At 42.4% G+C, this 21776-nt stretch overlaps 1 protein-coding gene across 1 annotated transcript in view; it reads left to right on the top strand.

Annotated features, from left to right (window-relative positions):
• The first annotated feature begins 19190 nt into the window (after positions 1-19190).
• Positions 19191-21776, top strand: part of Dpy19l2 (dpy-19 like 2) — a 159851-nt gene continuing 157265 nt past the window's right edge. Inside the window, exon 1 of the mRNA XM_021171758.2 lies at positions 19191-19694. Within this exon, the coding sequence (XP_021027417.1) occupies positions 19313-19694 (382 nt within the window). The 5' untranslated portion in view covers positions 19191-19312. The remainder of the gene's footprint in view (positions 19695-21776) is intronic.

The raw sequence follows: 21776 nt of genomic DNA, 5'->3' as shown, positions 1-21776 counted from the left end.
CAAATGGGAGACCCCATCTCAATACGTGAGCTGGAGGGTAATGGAAAAGGACACCTTCCATCCTCCTCCTCCCACCTGCATGTGTACCACATGCACACGCATCTTACAGGTGCACCTCCATACATACACATGCTCACACACATACAAACATGCATATCACACATGCATATCAGACACATGTACAGGCAGTATGGATACTGAGAAAAGGGACTTCTGTTTGTTGCTGGGGGAAATAAAAATGGTGCAGAGATAAAAATTGTTTGCAATTTTTGCATAAAGCTAGTTTCCTGTTATCATATGGTCATTATGCTCTTTTAGCTACTGACCAAATGATCTAGTCCTATGCCATACAAAAGTTTTCATGTAAATTTTTAGCAGTTTTTTAGAAATAATTGTCAAACTTGGAAACAACCAAGATGTCCCTCGACAGGTGAATAGATGAACTGATGACAGCATGCCCACCTTTTGCACAGCAGGCATTTCATTCATTCAGTGAATGAAAAGAAATGTGTCAGACTGGGATGCTGCTGAGATATGGAGCACTGGTCCATTGTGCACAAGGCCTTGGGTAGATCCTCAGTGATATGGCAGGAAAGGATACACTAAGAGAAAGAAAGGAAGGGCAAGAGGAAGAGGAAGATGATAAAGCAGAGGAAGAGAACAGAGGAAGAGAGGAATTAGAGGAGAGGCATTGTCAAGCTGCCAGATGAATCAGAAATGCTTTCTACTAAGCTAAAAGGGTTAAATACTGCATAGCTCCAACCATGTAATCATGAGACATTCTAGATAAAGGACTCTTACCAACACTGTAGGCATATCAATGCCTTCCAGGTTTGGGGAGGAGAGACAGGTAAACAATTCTGCTACAATACTCAAATGAGTCTGAGAGATTATGCATTTATCAAACCATACGTGACCGGGCTTCTCTAAGAATAAAGTCTACTGCCGACTAGAGATTGGTTATGAAGACATCTGCCTTGACTCACCAGTTATAACACATGAACTGCCCTCATCTAAGACGTTAATGATAGGTGAATATATGTGTGAGCTTGGCAGGAAAAGGAGCTCCAGGAACTCTGCTTCTGCAAACTTCTCCCATGAACTTGAAACTTTTCTAAAAGAATAAATCTGTTAGCAGGACAGTAGCACAAAGTCACTGCATGTCTCCAGGATAGCTGTATTCACAAGGATGGATAAAAGGCCTCAGCAGGGATGTGGGAAAACAATACCACCCCCTCATATATTGAATGTGGGCATGGAAAATGGTATGGCCACTTTAGAAAATATCTGACTGCTAAACATGAACTTACCAATGACCTATCATTCCTAGTCCCAGGAGCATAAGTCTTTACAGGCAAAATGGGAAAATTTAAATGTCCATCAAAGATGAGTAGATAAATACAATGATATGCACCCGTACAATGGAATAAAGAAAACATTACAGTGTGGAGAGACTTTGAAAGCATGATGCTTAGTGAAACAAGCCAGCCAGAAGTAATTACACGCTGTATAATCCTGTTTACAGGAAATGTCCAGCACCGGAGTGTCTGAAGAGAAAGAAAGCAGAGAAGAGAGAGAGGCAGAAAGGATGGTTAAAGGCTGTGGGGTTTATGCCAATCACAGTAAAGTGTGGGCTGGAAGAATGGTGCTGGCCACACAGCTGTGAATATACTGACATTAATGCATTACATACTTGAAGCACATATGTTCTTCTGTTACTATTTGTCATGAAAGCCATTGTCACAGATGTACATGCATACACACACATACAAGAAGTGCACTCTCCCTCTCCACAAGCAGTATACCGTTATTTTCATTCTGTGGGTTTAATTCATTCACTTTCAAAACTTTTGAGTATCAGGTAAGCCTTATGTACTTGGAATTAAGGGGAGGGGCACCTCTTTCTTTCAAATAGAAATTATTTCTTGATGTCTCAAAGCTTTGACACCTGGGTTATCAAGTTATATTACTTCATTTGCATCCCCCCCCCCTAAAAAAATCATAACTAGATCTTGGGCTTCCTAGAAGAGAATTATTCCAAGCCTGGGGATAGTGACAATTATGCTACAATTTACAAGACCTTTACAGAACACATGACTTTATGCATTTTCACTTTTAACATTTTATTTATTTATTTATTTATTTATTTATTTATTTATTTATTTATTTGAGACAGGGTTTCTCTGTATAGCCCCGGCTATCCTGGAACTCACTTTGTAGACCAGGCTGGCCTCAAACTCAGAAATCTGCCTGCCTCTGCCTCCCAAGTGCTGGGATTAAAGGTGTGAGCCACCATCACCCGGCCACTTTTAACTTTTGAAGCAACTCTGATATAGATGCATTATTGCTGTCTGAGGCATGAAAGTTGAGTCTTAGATTAATAACTTGGATATGGAGATGCCAATCCTATCTGTACTGAAAACCATGATACTCTGTAATACTGTAAGCAGATATTCTTACTTTATCAGAATTTTAAAAAGTTCCGCTCTCTTGCTTCATTTTCTGTTGCATGCCATCCAGCGGCTCAAGAGGAACGGGGTATGGCTGAAATGGCAGACTGGAGCTAAAAGAAAAGGAACTAGACGGACGAGAGAAAGAACAGAGCTAAGACAAGGTTCTCATCAAAGCTCAATTTTACTATTCAGTGCACCTGGTTATAAAGAAGGGGGAAGGGGCCCATTCCCGCCAAATCATCCTGGAGTCCAGTTGCAAGTGACCACGTGTTTGGCTCCGGAACAGCTAGGTGGCAGGTAGCAGCAGTGGGGGTGGCAGAACGATAGGGCGGCAGGCTCCACCTCGATGCTCTCTTCCTAACGGTGAAACCTGAGCAGTCAGGTTTCAGGCTAAGGGGGGGAGGGTGTTACATCTCCTCCCTGTTGTTAATATAAAAAAGAAAAGGCTGGGCTGAGGCATAAAATTTATCTATACTCTATAGTTCTGCCTGAATTCTTAGGGCCTAATGAAGAAACCTGTCTCAGTAGGATTTCCTAACTTTTCTTATGGTAAACTGTATCTGGATAAGACTGTCCTTTCTGTCCCAGTAAACATCTTGCAGACTAGCCCTGAGCTGTTGGCTCTGTCTTTTATAATGCTAATTAGTTACTGAATAGGTAACTTCCTTGTTGAATTTTTACTGAATACCAAGCAATCAGCTACATGGTCTTTCTAGGGCGTTGGAACACTGGCGAAGACTAACTGTATGATTTTGAAAGGCACTATATTATGATAAAACTGGAAGAGAGTACATGGATTCTCCTCAACAGCCTTGGATGACAGGCGGGGAACAGAGAGGAGGGGTGATGACTGGCTCTGTAGCACAAGGCCATTTGGCTTGTTAGGGTGGGAGGCTGTGAAGGGCTTGCCCTTCTCACGGTATGGTCTCCAACCTCTCTCCCCCCCTTTGAATTAAGCTTAATAAGGCCACGCTTAACTGAGGTGATCAGATGATTTCCTCATTCTTCAATGAGTGGGCTTTAACCATGGCTGGGGGAGTATTGACCCAATTCCTCCCGTGGGTGCTGTCACAACCCACAATCATGGCTCTTGGTATCTTTTGGGGAGGGGAGGCAGAGCCTTAGAAAGATATTTTTGGTTGTAACTGGAACTAGATACCAACCTCCATCCAAACCTGGTGTATCTCTCAGGGAACTCAGAAATGGTCAAGTTGGACCTTCTGCTGCAGTGTATTTCCTGCACCCACGCTGATGCCCATACTGTATTCATATTATCACGAATCAGCATTCACAGTTCTGAGTACTGTGCAGCTCCCAAGGGAGAATTTTCAACCACAGGTTCAGCAAGGCCTCTACAAGAATTATGTAACTAGTAACACCACAATTTGTGGCTCTTAGGCTATATTAGGAGCTGGAGGTCACCCTCCTCATCTCTAATATTTCCACAGCCTGAGAACCAAGGGGACCTTGCAATAGCAGCAAGGGTGGAGAACTGGAGACCAGCTAAGGGACTAAGCCTGTCTTATCAGAATAAACACCATATTCTTCTAATATTTGAAATTTCTGCCTTTCTAGCCCTAGTAGCAAACCTTAATCACAAATCAGACTGAAAGCCACAATACGTGCTGGAATGTCTTTAGAATGAAAATTAGTAGCTGCCACCTGCATGATCTTGGGGGCAGGGATGCATGCCTGCTGCATTCAGGCTGAAGGGTGTTGATTGACCTGCTTGAAAAACAAGATCCAGACAATGAGAAGGTAACAATGCAAAGCTTCTTTTGGGGAAGTCCAGGTACTTTATTCAGTTGCAAATTAGCAAGGCTCAAGCTTAGTCTCTGGCCTCCTTGTGGGGGAACTGGCTCTGAGAGTTGCAAGAAAACCCGCAGCTTTCCTGGGAGCCTGTGTTCCCAACTGACTTCTAGGCAAAAGAGGAATTTTTAGCCCTCAGAGTGATACTTACAAAAAGATTCAGGATCTGTGTCCAGCTGGCAAATTAATCTCTCAGGCAGCCATTACGCTCCATCTTCTTCTTGTGAAAAAAACACAGACTGAGCCCCTTCCCCAGATTAGAACAGGATCTGGACCCTTCCATTTGTTAGTGGGTCCTTCCATTTTACCAATGCATAAGAATTAGAAGTAACTGGATGCCAGTGGCAATCTGCTGCAGACTGATCTTTAATATCAGCAAAAAATTTAGAACAAATAAGGCAAAGGCAAGATGTGCCTTTGGTGACTTTGGGGGATATAACTGCCCATTTTGTCTTAAAAAGCCAATTCTTTAAGGTGCGATGAGCATGTTCAACTATTCCTTGTCCCATGGGGTTATAAGGAATTCCAGTTTTGTGTGTGATGCCGAATTCTTTACAGAATGAAACAAAATTTTTACTAGAATAGGATGGCCTGTTATCTGTCTTAATAAGTTTAGGCAATCCCATGCGTTAAAGGCTTGTAGGCAATGATCAATTACGTTTTTAGAAGCCTCTCCTGTATGCAGAGAAGCAAAAAGAAATCCTGAACAAGTATTAAAATATATACATGTTTGTAACAAACATGTATATATTTTAATTTTCCAAATTCCGTATAATGAGTTATATCCATTTGCCAAATATGATTAGGCATAAGACCTCTAGGATTGTCTCCTAAATGTGGCACCGGAGATAATGTAATACATTTAGGACATTGTTTTACAATCATTCTCGCTTGCTCCTTAGTGATCTTATGTCAGAGCCTTAGGGTATGGCTAGAGAGGTGAAACCTTTCATGATCACGTTTGGTCAAAGCAACAGGATCTGAAATTAAGGCTTCTCCTATTAGAGCTCTGTCAATGCAATCATTGCCTGCAGCTAAAGGTCCAGGAAGACCAGAGTGAGATCGTATGTGGCCAATATAATACGGATTTTTTCAGACAAGAATGTTGTTTTGCAATTCTGAAAATAAGGATCCTGACGGCGTATTAAAGTTAAATGTACCACAGGTCTCCAAAAAGGGTACTGATTGTGCAACATATAAACGATCAGTATAGATATTAAAAGCCTCATGCACAGACTGAAAGACCTTCAGTACTGCTGTTAATTCGGCTAACTGAGCCAAAAGGCCAGGAGTCTCTATGATAACTTGTTGATTATTAATAAGATATCCAGCTCACCCTTTAGAGGAGCCATCAGTAAAAATCAATAGAGCATTACATAAAGGCTGTAAGGAAGTCATTTTAGGAAATATCACCTCATGTACATTTAAAAGTTTTATCAACCTATCTTGGGGGTAGTGGCTCTCTATAGTTCCATTAAACCCTATTTGTGCAAGCAACCAATCCGTACTATGCTGTTTCAGCCAAGTGTCTTGACTGACGCTGTAAGGCTGAACAATAATATCTGGCTCTTTGCCGAAATAAGTTAGTGCCTGCTTTCTTCCAGTGATAATCATCTGGGCCACTGCTTCATGATGTGGCAAGATATTACGTTTAGGAGAAATCCTCGAATGTATCCACATTATAGGGGATTTTTGCCATAGCAGTCCCATAGGCACATGAGTCGTATTAAAAATTAATAGATGCAATGGCAAGGAGTAATCTAGATAAGTGACAAATTGCTCCTCAATAGCTTTTTCCACTAGCTGTAAGGCCAGCAATCCTTCTGAGGTTGGGGATCTAGGGGAAGTAGGATCAGAACTCCCTTTAAGAATATCAAATAAAGGTTTCAAATCCCCTGTAGTAAGCTTTAAATAGGGGCAAAGCCAATTAATATCACCTAACAATTTTTGAAAATCATTTAAGGTCCTTAAGTTATCTCTACGAATAACTATCTTCTGGGGAAAAACAGCTTGATCAGTCTAAAACCCAAATAATTATAAGGATCCTGAGTTTGTATATTTTCAGAAGCTATCTGTAATCCTTTTTCAGCTAAAGCCTTTTGTAAATCTCTATAACACAAAAGCAAATCCTGGGGGTCTTTTCCCGCCATCAAAACATCATTTGTGAAATGAATGATGTAAATCATTGGCCATTGTTGTCTCACAGGCTGAATGGCCTGCGCCACAAATCTCTGGCATAAGGTGGGACTATTAGCCATCCCCTGCAGGAGAACCGTCCATTGATATCTCTTCATAGGTTCCTTTACAGAAGGAACACTAAAAGCAAATCTTCCACAATCCTTTGGATGCAAAGGGATGGTAAAGAAACAATATTTCAGATCTATCACAATTTTATAATATCCCTTAGGAATGGCTACTGGGGAGGGAAGCCCCGGTTGCAAAGATCCCATAGGTACCATAGTCTCATTCACTTTTCTTAAATCTTGTAACAGTCTCCATTTACCCGATTTCTTCTTGATAATGAAAATTGGTGTATTCCAGGGAGACTGAGACTCCACCAAATGTTCTGTTTCTAACTGCTCCTGCACTAGTGAAGAAGCAGCTTCTATTTTTTCTTTAGGTAAAGACCACTGGTCTACCCACACTGGAATATCATTGAGCCATTGGATTTTTTTTGTTGTGGGATGCAGGCAAGATAGTGGCCACTACTGAAAATATCTTAAACCTCTTGTGTTAGAGTGAGGTTTAGGATCTTCAAAAGTCTTAATTCCCTGTCCTTTCTTTTTTAGTCCATGACCAGGCAGAGGTCCCTGCCTGAATGTCTGCTCAGTCACCATCTCCTTAGAACTGTACATTACAACGCCCATCTGTGACAACAGATCTCTTCCCCACAGAGTTACAGGCAAATTTGACATAACATACGGCTGGATTTTTCCTGATTTTCCATCCCCATCTCTCCAGGTTAGCAATTTGGAACTACATTTTGGGTTACTAGCATACCCAGTTTCTTGAAGGTGAGTTAAGGAGTCAGTCAAAGGCCAGTTTGAGGGCCAGTCCTGCCCTCTTATAATCGTTACATCGGCCCCAGTATCTACTAATCCTTCAAAGCTTTTTCCATCAAATGTCAATTTAAGGTTAGGTCTCTGATTAGTAATAGATTGAACCCAATTCACACCAGAGGAGTCAAAGCTACTTTGTCCTCTCATATTTTTAAAGAATCTATACGGTGACTGACATAAAGGGATTAAGGTAAGTTGAGCAATTCTCTGATTAGCGGGTACAGTTATAACACCATGAGGGGAAGCAGCTATGATTTTAATTTCTCCTTCATAATCATTATTTATAACACGTGGATAAATCTGCAGGCCTTTTACAATAGAACTGCTTCGTCCTAAAAGAAAGCCACAGGTTTCTGCAGGTAGTGGTCCAAAGACTCCGGTAGACAGAGCTTGGACTCCCATTTCTGGGGTTAATACTGCGTAGATGGTGGAATAGAGGTCCAGTCTTGTATTTCCTGGGTTTGACCTGACAAGCTCAAAAACTGATCTTTTTGGCTGGGCAGCAGATTTATAGCCCCATAAGCTGTTTTCTTCGAGTAAGTCGGGGTCTGGGGCTGACCCCTTCCCTCATTTCCAGGCACCGGGCAGCTTAGAACGTCTGGCTTAGACTTGCACTCCCTGACCCAGTGGTGGCCCTTACTGTACCAGGGACAAATTCCTGGGGCACGGCCTGCTTGCCTATTCTCGGCACCTTTGGTCTTAGGACAATTACTTTTAAAATGATCCAAACTTCCACATTTAAAACATGCATTATTCCCTCATTTCCGAGAGAGCATTGCTTGTACGTGGATCCCCTGCAAAATTGCACAAGACGGCCCGATGTCTGCACAAAGATGGACATATCCTGCCTAATCTGTCTGTCCCTTACGCGGTTGAATCGCAGCTCGGCACATTGCGTTAGCATTCTCATAAGCCAATTGCATAACGAAAGGACTTCCTGTGTCCGACTTTCCAAGGATTCTACTAGCTGAAATCAAAAGCCTGTCCACAAAGTCCTGATATGGCTTATCAGAACTCTGCTGAATGCTAGCTAAACTTCCACCAATATCTCCTTTAACTGGTAACAGTCCCCAAGCATGGTGCACAGCCGCCGTGATCTGCGTGTACACTGCAACGGGAAAATCAATCTGATTTGTCTGTCCCTCATATGGACCCTCTCCTAAAAGCATGTTGCTATTCCAGTCTAAATTACCAGCCTGAGCATTTATTTTTTTTTAAATATTTTTTTATTACGTATTTTCCTCAATTACATTTCCAATGGTATCCTAAAAGTCCTCCATACCCCCCCCCACTCCCTTACCCACCCATTCCCACCTTTTGGCCCTGGCATTCCCCTGTACTAGGGCATATAAAGTTTGCATGTCCAATGGGCCTCTCTTTCCAGTGATGGCCGACTAGGCCATCTTTTTTATTTTATTTATTTTATTTTATTTTATTTTTTAAAATATTTTTTATTACGTATTTTCCTCAATTACATTTCCAATGCTATCCCAAAAGTCCCCCATACCCTCCCGCTACTTCCCTACCCACCCATTCCCATTTTATGGCCCTGGCGTTCCCCTGTACTGGGGCATATAAAGTTTGTGTGTCCAATTGGCCTCTCTTTCCAGTGATGGCCGACTAGGCCATCTTTTGATACATATGCAGCTAGAGTCAAGAGCTCCGGGGTACTGGTTAGTTCATCATGTTGTTCCACCTACAGGGTTGCAGATCTCTTTAGCTCCTTGGATACTTTCTCTAGCTCCTCCATTGGGGGCGGGAGCAGCCTGAGCATTTAAAGCGGCAGTTTTCTTACTGGCGTCTCGCCATTCAGAATCCCAAAGCAAAAAATTCTCCTCCTGACAGGGTAGCCTTACAAAGAGTCTTCCAATCTAGGGGGGTTAAGTGTGACTCCACGACTGTATCCAGTAACGCTTGAGTGAATGGGGCTGAAGGGCCATATTGTACAACAGCAATAACTCCTTTATCAACTTGAAATCCAAAGTCTGGTAATGTCTGGCCCTAGTATCTTGCTGGTCAACTACCTCGACCACAGGAAAGGCTAGCGTATTAGACGTATTCGGTCCTCTCCCAGGAGCCTGACTCACAGCTCTTTCTAGCGGCACCTGGTGAACTTCAGAAGAGTTACTCTTCCCCACTTCTGACATCCGTTTTAGCTCCCGAAGCTCATTAGTCAACTTCTGAAGCCTAATTTCAAACTCTAACTTGCTTAGTCACATGTCCCTACGAGTAGCACCTCCCAAGATGGGGACCATAGGTGGAGCGGGAGACTCGCAAGAAAGCCAATTCTCATCAAAATAATGGGCAGCTCCTCTACTGAGTGATTTTTGTTTGAAATTAGTTCATCATCAGAGTTTCCACATTTATCAATTTTAGAGTTAAGAGGACCCTTTTCTGAGAAGGCCCTCTCCGATAGGTGCTCTTCCTGAGATTCTACAAGCTCTGCCTGGGTACAATTCGACCCCGGAGAGGTAGCAACTTGGACAGCATCTTTTAGGAGTGCCCAGAGGCCTAAGGCGAAATTATTTGCCTGAGTGATTTCCAAGGCCTCACCAACTTTCTCCCAGGTTCTGCAATCTACTGTTTCTTCTTCCTTGAACCATGGGCAACAGCTATCTATCCTATCTAAAAAAATTCTTACCAATTGTACTTCAAGCCCTACTCCTCTTGCCTGAAACAGCTCCTGAAAGCTGGGAACAACCGTCTGATTCCAGTTTCTAGTTCCGATTAATACGCTGCTGGGTTAGTGCCGATTCAAGCTTAGTTCGTATCCTACTGCACCCTCAGCAACACTTTAAAGAATGAAATTTTAAGCTAGTGCTAGCATGTACCTGTTTGTTTGCTCCAGTGCCCCATATGAAGACCATTTGCTTTTCCCGCGGAGCTCCACAAAATCCTTCTGCCATTCTTCAGGTCCCTGTTCAGGACCCAAACTGTTGCGTGCCGTCCAGCGGCTCGTGAGGAACGGGGTATGACTGAAGTGGCAGACTCAAGCTAAAAGAAAAGGAACTAGATGGACGAGAGAAAGAACGGAGCTAAGACAAGGTTCTGATCAAAGCCCAATTTTACTATTCAGTGCACCGGGTTATGAAGAAGGGGGAAGGGGCCCATTCCTGCCAAATCATTCTGGAGTCTAGTTGCAGGTGACCACGTGTTTGGCTCTGGAACAGCTAGGCGGCAGGTAGCAGCAGTGGGGGTGGCAGAATGATAGGGCGGCAGGCTCCACTCCCATGCTCTCTTCGTGCTAACAATGAAACCTGAGCAGCCAGGTTTCAGGCGGGGGGGGGGGGGGGAGTTACAATTTTCTGCTGTTTTCACAAAGTCTGGGAAACTTTTACACAAAGAGGGTTACTTAACACAATTTAGGTGACATCGATGTGCAAACAGCATGGGGTTGACATCTGAGTAAGCTTCATTGGGCTGTCTCAAAGCAGCAGAGAAGTAGAAGCAGTAATAATCATGTGCAGAAGGGTCTGGTGAAGTCACATTTGTCTTGATGTGTCTGAACTGGGTGTGCACACTTCATTAAGAATATAAAGTCTGGGGCTGGGAAGATGGCTACGTGGTTTAAGCATTTTAAACTTGTGGATTTGTCTTGAGAGATGAGTCAGTATCTAAATGGAAATGGATTCTGCTGTTCCAAACAAGGGCCTGGTGGTCCAACTATGTGGTCTTGACCCATAGTTGTTAAGGTGGGTTGCCAACTTGACCATTGAGGCGCACTGGTAGAAGTGTCTGTGAGGGCATTTTGGAAGTGATTAACTGGAGGAGGAAGATAGCACCAACTTAAGAACTGAGGTCCAGATGGGCTCCTGTACCCCCTTTTCTGTTTATTGGTATTGATATGAGCTAGCACCCACACCACTTGCTCTGGGAGCCAAAATAAGACTCTGCTCCCTTAAGTTCAGAAAGGCATCTGGAAAGGCACGGCAGGAACTTGGACACACAGGTATTCTATGAAATACATGACTTCAAAGACAGTTTTTAGTAGAGACAATGTGTAGAAGAAAATCGTTTTATATAAAAACAAACAAATTTCAAATTACCTAGAAATTATAGCCTTGCAGAAGGGCATACACATCAGCATCAAGGTGCACAACTGAGGCAGGAGGTTCTCAGGGTAGAGCCAGGCTCAGCTGGATGGTCAGCCCTTTTGGATAAAAAAAATTGCAACACATTACTAAACAAAGAGACTGATTTTTTTTCCCCCTTTAGACCTGTAGTCAATCTCTTACAGCAGGATAATTGAACAAGAAAACTAAATGATATGGTAGCCCTATAATTTTGGAATGAGATTCAACAATACAGCTCACATAATTGAGGCACTAAGAACTTGGTTATCATCTTTGTGAATAACTAATTCTGGAATTATTGTCAAAAGCCTTTTCTGCATCTAAGGAGATGGTTGTGTACATTTGGTCCTTCAGTCTGTTTATGTTGTGTGTTACATTAATTGATTTTGGTATGTTGAATCAATCCTGTATCTTTGCAGTGAAAACCATATGACTGTGGTGGATAACCTCTTTAAAATATTAACTTATTTATTTACTTATTTAATGTCTACAATCATTTACATGCATGTTTGCTTGCGCACCACATTCATGCAATACTCCAGGAGGGAAGAAGGAGTGTTGGATCTTCTGGAACTAGAGCTACAGATGGTTGTAAGCTGCTATATGGGTACTGGGAACCTAATCCAGGTCCTCTGGAAGAGTAGTCAATGTTTCGATCCATTTTTCTGGCCTCATAGTAGAAAATATTTTGACGTGTTCTTGAATTCAATTTATAAGTATTTAATTGAGATTTTTATATCTATGGTCATAAAGGATATTGATTTCTAATTACCTTTTTCCCTTGAGTCTTTATGTGGCTTTGGTTTCAGGATAATTGTGAAATCATAAGAAGGATTAGGAAATGTTATCTCTCTATTTTAAGGAATTACACGAGGAGTATTGGCATTAGTTCTCTGTTTAAAGTCTAGGCATTTTTGGTTGGGAGTTTTTTGTTTGTTTGTCTCCATTAAGTTAGAATGTATGTGTACAGACGCTTGTCTTCATGTATGTCTGCATTCCATGTGTGTGCCTGGTGCCCACGGAGGCCAGCAGAGGGCATTGGTTCCTGGACCTGGAATTAGAGCAGCTTTGAGCTGCTATGTGGGTGGTGGGAATCAAACCCTGATCTTCTGGAGGAGCCGCCAGTGCTCTAAACCACTGGGTGACCTCTTCTGCCCCTGGTTGGGAGAATTTTAATTATTGCTTCTATTTCACTGTGAGTTATGAGTTAGTTTAAATTGTTTATTTCATCTTGATTTAACTTCCAGAGATTATATTTGCTAAGACATTCATCCATTTCTTGTAGGTTTTCCAGTTTGGTGGGATACCATGAAATTATCTATGATTGATACCTGTTAGGAACACTGCATTCCAGAGCAGGCCCCATGTACAGGAGTCGTTGGCTAATGCAAAATGGAATTTTTGTGGGCATTTGCTCTTTGGGGGGGCATAATTTTTGTTTTGTTTTATTCTCTTTTCCTTTAGTATCTTTGGGGGGTCCACAGGAAAGAAAAAAATATGGAGTTGAATTAGTAGGGAGGTGGAGAGAATCTGCGATGATTTGGAAAAATAATATGATCAAAATATATTGTATGAAAAATTAAAAATGTAACTAAAAAGAAAAACCATCTTAACATACAAGAAGTTGTGAAACTGCATGAACAAAATCTCACTTTTTTGTGTGTGAGAATGTTAATTTACATGAAACCAATTGTTTTAAATGATTTAATAGTGAGTGGAAAGTTTATAAAGTTTTCAGAATTGTGGTAGCTGAATTGTTCACATACTTTGCTTAGTGTAGCCAGGCTAGATATAGCTAGAGCCTAACTGCTTTAATTTGTGCCTGTGTACTTGTTCAAAGCTAAAAACAAACAAACACCCCCAAAATATACCCCCAAACCTTGCAAAATACCCCTCCAAAACCCTAAAAATCAAAATCAAACCAAACCAACCAAACAAAAAATCATTGAACTTAACAAGAAAGGAAGGGCTCTCAGTGACACAATTTGGGAAACTAAACATTGGTCACAAAGACACCTTTATCTTTTGATATATGCAGTAAAATTGTATTTATTTGGTGTTACATTTTGAGTTTCTCTAAATTTCATATCTTGGGCACTGATCTAGCACAAGGCTAGATTTTTTTTTTTTTTTTTAATTTAATGTTAGAATGCATTCTTCCACCCAGGAAAGCATGTGATTCTAATCCTAGGACTTGAGAGGCAGAGTCAGGAGAGTCACCAACAACTCTAAGCTGATCTGCTAATCAGGACGTAGTTGTTTAGAGAAGGATTAACGAAATGCTGGTTTGATTTAAAAAAAAAAAATTAAAATACTGATTTATAGGTCATTACTGCCATCTGCTGGTTATACAGCTTAGTTGCATTTTTTAATGAAAAAAAAAAAAAAAACCAAACCTTACTGACCACTTTATTAATAATATCTAGGAAATAGATGCAACCTAAATACCCTTCAACTGAAGGACAGACAACAAAACTGTGATGCATACACACTCTGTGAAATGTGTGTACATGTACACTGTGAAATTTTAGTCTTATATAAAGAAAAGTGAAATCTTGACAATTTCACATAAATGAAAGGAACTAGAAAAGATTCGAGGCTCCAAATGCCAAATACCCAAATGTGAGTATATATCCTGGAGTAACTGTTGGAAATAAGAAAGTAAAAAGAGGTTTTGATTCAGGGAGCAATAGAAAGGGGAATAGCCAGGTATAAGCGATCTGAGGGGGAAATTGGAAATGAAGCTTTGATTAAAGAGGTGAATAAATATGGAAGGAGAAAGGGGACATAAAACATCAGTAAGGACATCTGAAAAAGTCATAGACATATAAACATACATATATAGTTAAACGGAAATTTTCTACCTGGGTTACCAATGCTCTTTCCAATGGCTAAAAACCATCTAATAATAACCCAAACAGCAGGCATGAGAAGCCTTCTTCTGAATTGTGGGCAGAGTTGTCCAAAGGAGTCCCCAAACCTACAGGCTATTGTTATTGCCCTTGGTTTTCCCCAAAGGTAGAACGTAAGTCCCTATAGCTGAAGACACCATGCACGTCAGAGGCTCCGGAGCAGGAAATGGCCTGAGTGGCTCCTCCTGGGGAACTGGCTTTTATGATAACATAAGGCATCGTGCAAGCATCCAAGCCGGAGGCAACCAAGAGCCCTACCCAGCTATGATGCCTGTGAACCACAATGGCCAGCACAGCCCTACCCAGCTATGATGCCTGTGAACCACAATGGCCAGCACAGCCCTACCCAGCTATGATGCCTGTGTACCACAATGGCCAGCACAGCCCTACCCAGCTATGATGCCTGTGTACCACAATGGCTAGCACAGCCCTACCCAGCTATGATGCCTGTGAACCACAATGGCCAGCACAGCCCTACCCAGCTATGATGCCTGTGTACCACAATGGCCAGCACAGCCCTACCCAGCTATGATGCCTGTGAACCACAATGGCCAGCACAGCCCTACCCAGCTATGATGCCTGTGAACCACAATGGCCAGCACAGCCCTACCCAGCTATGATGCCTGTGAACCACAATGGCCAGCATGGCATGGCAGCTTTAGGGGTGCAACAGTGGCATACATGCCTGTGGTAAACAGCTTGTCTTTAAACCGATTTAAGACCTGCTGGTACTGGAAACCTAGCCAACTCTTCAGGGCTAGTAAAGTCCCGGGTCTTGAAGAACCTGAAACTGCCACTTTACTAAAACAGCATAATCCCTGATTACATTCTAAATACCTGTCCTTCAGCCCACAGAGAAGTGTAGTCCTCACCTCTCATCAAGGAAACTATTAGAGAAAACCACAACCAATCAAAATGAAAAGATGTGGAGCTTAGTCCCAACGAATACATCTAAAAAACACATCTCTGACCAGGGGTCATTGGTGATGTGGGGGCGGGGAGGGGGGTGAAGATTGTAAGAACCAGAGGAACAGGAGACCTACCAGAGAAGCTACATTCATAAAGTATCACAATGTAACTGCCTAAACACGAGCAGAACCAGAACTAAAGCAATAGACATGGCAAAGTGGACAGGGCAAGCCCAAGAGATTGCAACCCTACTTAAAGAACTGCAGGCAACTAAGGAATGCAGAAAGTGGAGGAATAGTCTTCTACAGGAGAGGGCACACCAATGCCAAACTGTCAGCCCTGAAAGCATACATACAAGTAGCATACATAGACTGAGAAGGTTGTATTTAAGAATATATATATATAGTACTATATATGTACATGTATGTATGTATATATGTATATGTATATATGTATGTATATAACAAAAGTTAGTGAAAAAAGAGACCGTGAATTTATTTTTCTTTTTTAAAAGATTATTGATTTATGTGTCATGTTCTCTGGAACTAGAGTTACAGATAGCGGAGAACCATCATATGGTTATTGGGAACTGGACCCAGGTACTCTGCAAGAACAACAAATGCTCTTAATCTTCTGAGCCATCTCTCCAGCTCTGAGGCCATGCATTTTGAAGAGAGCAAGGAGGGGTATTGAGAGGGTTTGGAGGGAAGGGGAAATATGATTATATTATAATTTCACAAAACATTTAAAAACTGATTGAATCAAAAAGGGTGGTACATAGGCAAATTTTAGATATATAGCTGGATAAAGTACCTTTAGGTAAGAGAGATAATCTTCTCAATCAGAGATGTGTTTGAATAAGAATGTCCCCCACAGGCTCAGATGTTTAAGTGCTTGGTTCCATCTCTGCCTTGTGGCTATTTTCTCGGTGTGTAAGCCCTTAGCTACTGCTCCAGTAGATGCCTGCCTGCCGGCTGCCATGTTTTCCCCACCATGACGGCCATGGACTCTGCTATCACTACTTCAGGCTATTGCAATGTCAGGACTGACCATGCTGGGTTTGGGAGATATGTGCATGATTTGGGGGCTTTGAACTAGGAAAGCAGTTCAAATCCATGAGGTTGGCAGGCCATCCTCATAGAAACTTGGTAGACAGTAGTACTAGGAACAGTATGGACTGTGGCAGCCCAGTTCAAGAGATTTCAGAGGGGAGCAATATGTTCAAGAGATTTCAGAGGGGAACAATATTAGCAACTTAGATGTTAAGTCTATTCTTGTGGTATTTTAGCAAAGAATGTGGCTGATTTCTGCCTTGTTCTAAGGATTTTCCTGAAGCTAAATTGAAGAGTTTTGGGACTAATTTCAGGACAGCTCCTCGGGGTTCCCTACTCAGGTGATGAGTTGACATTAAAACCTCATATACCACTATATATTGGACTAGATTTAGGAAACACATCATGTTTATTTTTCCTTTAGCACTAATAGGAAATATTTTCTATTATCACTAACTATTCACTCAAAAATGAATTAATGGCCCCGATGCTGCATGCCATGAGTAATTCTAGAACTTAGTACTTGATGTTGAGACTATTTCTAATATTTTATTGATAACAATTAATAGCACAATGAATATCCACATAAAAGTATTTTTAAAGGGTGAGAGGGACTAGATTTTACTTTTAAGGATGGGCCATAGGTCCCTATATGCTTCACGGACAAGGGAAAGAAAGTACAGGGAAAAGTTAACAAGAAAGGAAGAGGTAATTGCTACAGACTGGACTCAGTCAGCCCCTCAACCCGCGGGATAATCAGGGTCCTGGTACCCAGGTAGGCAAGGAGTTGGCAGGGTGACAGAGTCGAACACAAGGGAGTGTTGATCTGAATGTAATTTCTGAAAGTGAGCATCAGACTTATATTACAGAAGAAGTTGGGTGACACATCAGCCAAGGTACATTGAGGTTACCTGATGCTTAATGACTTTACAAAACAGAAGGATACATACATAAAGACTTGCAGGAACTAGGCAATGCAACAACTGAGACAAAGTCAGCTCTATCTAAGGTCAGCTATATTCTTAGAAGCCAGGTGTGAGGTCGTTAAGCTCCTGGGGCAAGGGCTTTCACACCCAAGCCATAGTTCTAATTCTGATTCATTGTTTAATCCACCACCAGCAAGTTCTTAGTAAATACCTAACTATGCTATTCCTCTGGGCTAGTGAAAGTATGTGTAGGGAGTTCTGCTCTAGCTAACCTTCTCATGAATAATGCAATACTCTAGTTCCTCCTTAAACCACAACCCCATCTTCTCCCTAAACCATTGTAAATTCCTGTACACAGGAGTGACTCGGCTGTTATTCTAAGTGATTTTGTGGGGGACTTTCTTCTATTAAGTAATGTAGTCTGCCATACATAACTATAACAAGAATTCTAAACTTACTTTGCTAAGCTTGCCCTGAAATTTCTAACTCTATGTAGTAGATAGTAATACCTGATTTCTTCCACTATCTTTCTTTCAATACTAGAGGCAATTCATCAGAATAGGTAACATTCTTACAAAATTCCAAGCCCAGGGTAGGCTCAAGGGCTGCCTAGGACATTGGTGAAGGCCAGGAGGCAAAGTTCAATCTAACTTAGGTATTTGACAAATCATTGCTTGGAGGCACCTATAATAAAACAATACTGAAAGAAAGTGCACTGTCCATGCAAGGACAAGTTTGGAGCATTCATGCTATGGGATGCCAAGACTCCAGGAGACTAAGTTTCTGTGAAACTTTTTACCCCAGGGCTGCGTCCAAGCTTTTGGGCTTGCCACACAGACTTCACTGGAGTGGGTGTGGCAGTAATCCCCATGCTTCCTTGATTGCTACAAAATACAGAATTAAAATGCTTACATTAAAGATAAGATTTCCATTTAGACATTGTGTATTCATTTAAGAATAGAGTTCTGCCAGAGGAATATGGTGCCAAAAATTATAATCCTAGGATAGAGAGGCTGAGAAAGGAAGGAGTTTGAGATCTGGACTACAGAGTTAAGATGTCTCAATTGTACATTGTGTTTGTGTGTGTGTGTGTGTGTGTTTGCCAAACACCAATACCATGTATTTTAAACTCAAAGATGGGCAAACAAAATGTACAACCTGTTCAAATGTGAGCAAAGCACCCTATTTGTGGTCTTCTGTTTCGTCTGCACTGAAGAATAAAACATCTTAAACAGCAAACAGTGCCAGGAATGCAGAAATGCAGCTTGAGAAAAATCTTACAAAACAACAAATTGATAGCAACAGCACTTACTTGTTTCACATGTGTTTATTTAGATTAGGGAGCAGATGAATAGAACTTCCAGTGAGCTCTCAAATAATGTGGACTAGAAAAAGGGGCCAGGAGTAGAAGGCAGAAGAAACGGCTGGGCAAACCATGGGGATGCATGGATTTGTGGAGGGTGAGGGAGAAAGGGAAGGGCAGGGAAGTGGGGAGGGGGGGCGTTCCTGATGTGGGTCTCACTAGCAACAACAGGAAGATCTGTGTTCAGAGAAGTGGAAATTAAAGTCATAAAGGTAGGCAAGGCGATTGTGGGAATTAGGGAGTTCAAGAAGTCCTAAACCAAAATGGGGTTTACTGCAGCCAAACAGACTGACATAAGACCTGGAACGTGGTGGTGGTCTTTATAGTCCTCTATAGAGAATGCAAGGTCAGGACTGGCTTTCTTTGGTTCAGGGCGGCTTCTTGTTTAGGAGTTGTTGAACACTCTGAGCTCAACCGTCCTTCTGGCCAGAAACTGAGTGATTTTGTTAGAACAGTGTTACTTAATGAACCAAAGACTGTCCTGTAGGGGAAAACCTAGGCGAACCCCAACGCCCAGACCCTGGGAAAGGCCACACCTCTTACAAGTCCTGCTCAGGGGCGCGCGGGCTGGGCTGCACGTGGACAGCGCAAGATTGCCTAGACCGCACGCTCGCCATCCTTGTTTCACGGTCGCCATGACGACGAGGCTGCCCGCAACGGTGGCTGGTCGTTGAGGCTGCCTGGTGGTGTGTCCGGCCCCCGGACATTGCCCAGCGGTGATCCAGCTCCATCCACCTGATCACGGGCTATGAGAAGATGGTGGGGCCGACAAGGAGTAAGCTCAGGGAAGGGAGCTCAGACAGGCCACAGTCTTCCTGCACGGGGCAGGCGAGGAGGAGGTGGAGTGCAGCGACCATGGAGCCCCAGCAGGAGCGAAGCGCGCCCCAGGAGAGAACGAAGTGGTCGTTGCTGCAGCATTTCCTCCTAGGCGGCAGGAAACTGCCCTCGGGCGCCCGCAACTACGCGGCGCGGAGGATCCAAAGTCTGAACGCACAAAATTACTTTCAGCTGGAAGAGGTTGCCAAGCTCCTTCTTCTTAACCGCTTCCACTTCCTCTTTAATCTCCTGGACCACTTTCGCGAAAAGGTGCAGGCACTGCAGATGCATCGGTTCTCCCACAGAACCCTCTTTGGCCTAGGTGAGTCTGCTCAGTGTTCCAGCCGAGGCTGTGCAGGGTTTTTCTCCCAGCGTAGAGACTTGAAGGGTTTGTTTGGGTCTTGGAGACACTAGTGTTTGGATTGTTGGATGAGTTGGTGGTGAGATCTGAGAATTGCATGCCAGGAATTCTCAGACTTCTAGTTCTTGTTTTAAAACTTTTTTTTTTTTTTTTTTTTTGCGAGATTTTCCAACTTAGTGGTCACCTACACACCAACAAAATGTTATCCTAATCAGAGCGTAGAAGAGGTTGTCTACCTTCCAGATGGAATTATGTTTCTTTGTTTTTTGAAATAAAAGGTCCTTAGCTGAGATCACCAATAGTGGAGGAAGGAGGAGGGTAGATATGTTAAACCTGCTGACAGACGCTTATTTCCATCCTGCTGAGCAACTCGGGGTGCGGGTGGGGGGTTTGCACTTCTTCCATTTATTCCTCTAAGTTTTGGTAGCTTTCTGCTATAACTCAAATATTGCTGTTGTCTGGTATTTGAGCCTAGCTGCTGATATAAACGCTTCAATTTAAGTTGTTGTCACCTCCTCCCATCCTGACCTATTTGAATGCTGATGTAAAAATAAGATGAGTTGCCACATTGAAGTGCTAACAGCAGTAATTAAGGAAGATTTGAAAGTCATATTTATATTTCCATCTGATGTTTATGCAAGCAGACCCATGCCAAGTCCACAATCAACATGGGTGGTTTTCCCAAGTCCAAGTTCCAGTGTTCCAAGAGTTACACGCGGGAGTTACCCCTGAGCGGCTAGTGAAATAATAGCTCACGTTACTGAGTGAATGTTCAGGAGAGAGTGGATGTAAGATGCTGTATCAGAGAGGACTTTTAGAAAAGGATAGAACCTGAGTTTTAGGGAAGGGCTAGTATTTGGATGTGATAAGTGGGGGATGTGTGTGTGATGCTTACAGAAGGGCAGGATCCAGGTCCTAACAGTAAGACAGCATGGTGTGAGAACAAAGTCTAGTAGTAGGAGGAGGCTGTGGGGAGCAGTCCAGCTCAGAACGGGGTGTGAGGGATTTGAACTCATTCCGTGTGAAGGCATAGATTCTTTTCTTTCTTTTTAAATTACTTTTTAATCCCAGATTTTAATAAAATCACATCATTTCTATCCTCCCCTTCTTCTTCCCTCACCCTTTCATGCATTTCCCTTACTCTCCTTCAAATTCATGGTTTTTTTTCTTTAAATGTTACACACACACTGATACCTAACTCGATAAATACAACCTTCTCAGTCCATATAATGTTACTTGGATGCATATGTTTTCAGAGCTAACCATTTGATACCAGATAACCAGGTGGTGTGCTATTCCCTGGGAAGGCTGTTCTCTTTGAAACTTTTTAATGAGCTACTATAACATAAAATGTGCACTTTATATAAAAATAGCATTATATATATTTAAGACATGATTTGTTCATGTTAATGAGAACCGTCCATGGCACTTGGTAGCTATGTGATGTTGGCAATGAATGAGTCTTTCAACCTTGGAAGGCTGCTTGATCAGAGTGTGCGTTTGAGAGTGTGAGGGTTGAACTGTCTACTGTGGACTGGAGGTGGACTGAGAAAGAATAGATGGATAATTCTTACTAGGAGCAGGCTCCACGCTCTCAATGATAGTGGCACAGGAGTGGGTAGAGGACACTGATCAAGAGGGCAGCCAGTGAGACTGAGGAGCAGCAGCAGAGGCGGAAGGGAATGGGGATTATGGATTGAGCATCATTCACTTCTAAGTGAAAGTAGAAGCATTGGACTGCAAGGAGAGATTCCCAAGCTAAGCACCACTAAACAGAAAGGAAAAAGGAAGATTACAGATACTTAAAAGTGGGAAACTTTTTAAGGTTAACTTGAATAGACAAGTGGGAAAGGCAAGCTGAGCTATACATAAATAGACCTTTGGTGGGAGGTGGTCCAGAAGGTGATGAGAGATAGCAACAGTTTGTGAGAATCTTTGGAATGATAGATGGATTGATCACAGATTTGGCTGTGTGTGCGTGTGCACTTGCTCATGCACGTGAATATGGGGTGTGCACACTACTCTGTACACATGTACAGAAGC

This window comes from Mus caroli, unplaced genomic scaffold (assembly GCF_978045245.1).
Source record: "Mus caroli unplaced genomic scaffold, Mus_caroli_1 scaffold_11, whole genome shotgun sequence".
Classification (NCBI taxonomy): domain Eukaryota; kingdom Metazoa; phylum Chordata; class Mammalia; order Rodentia; family Muridae; genus Mus; species Mus caroli.
This window is presented reverse-complemented; position numbering and strand designations above follow the sequence as displayed.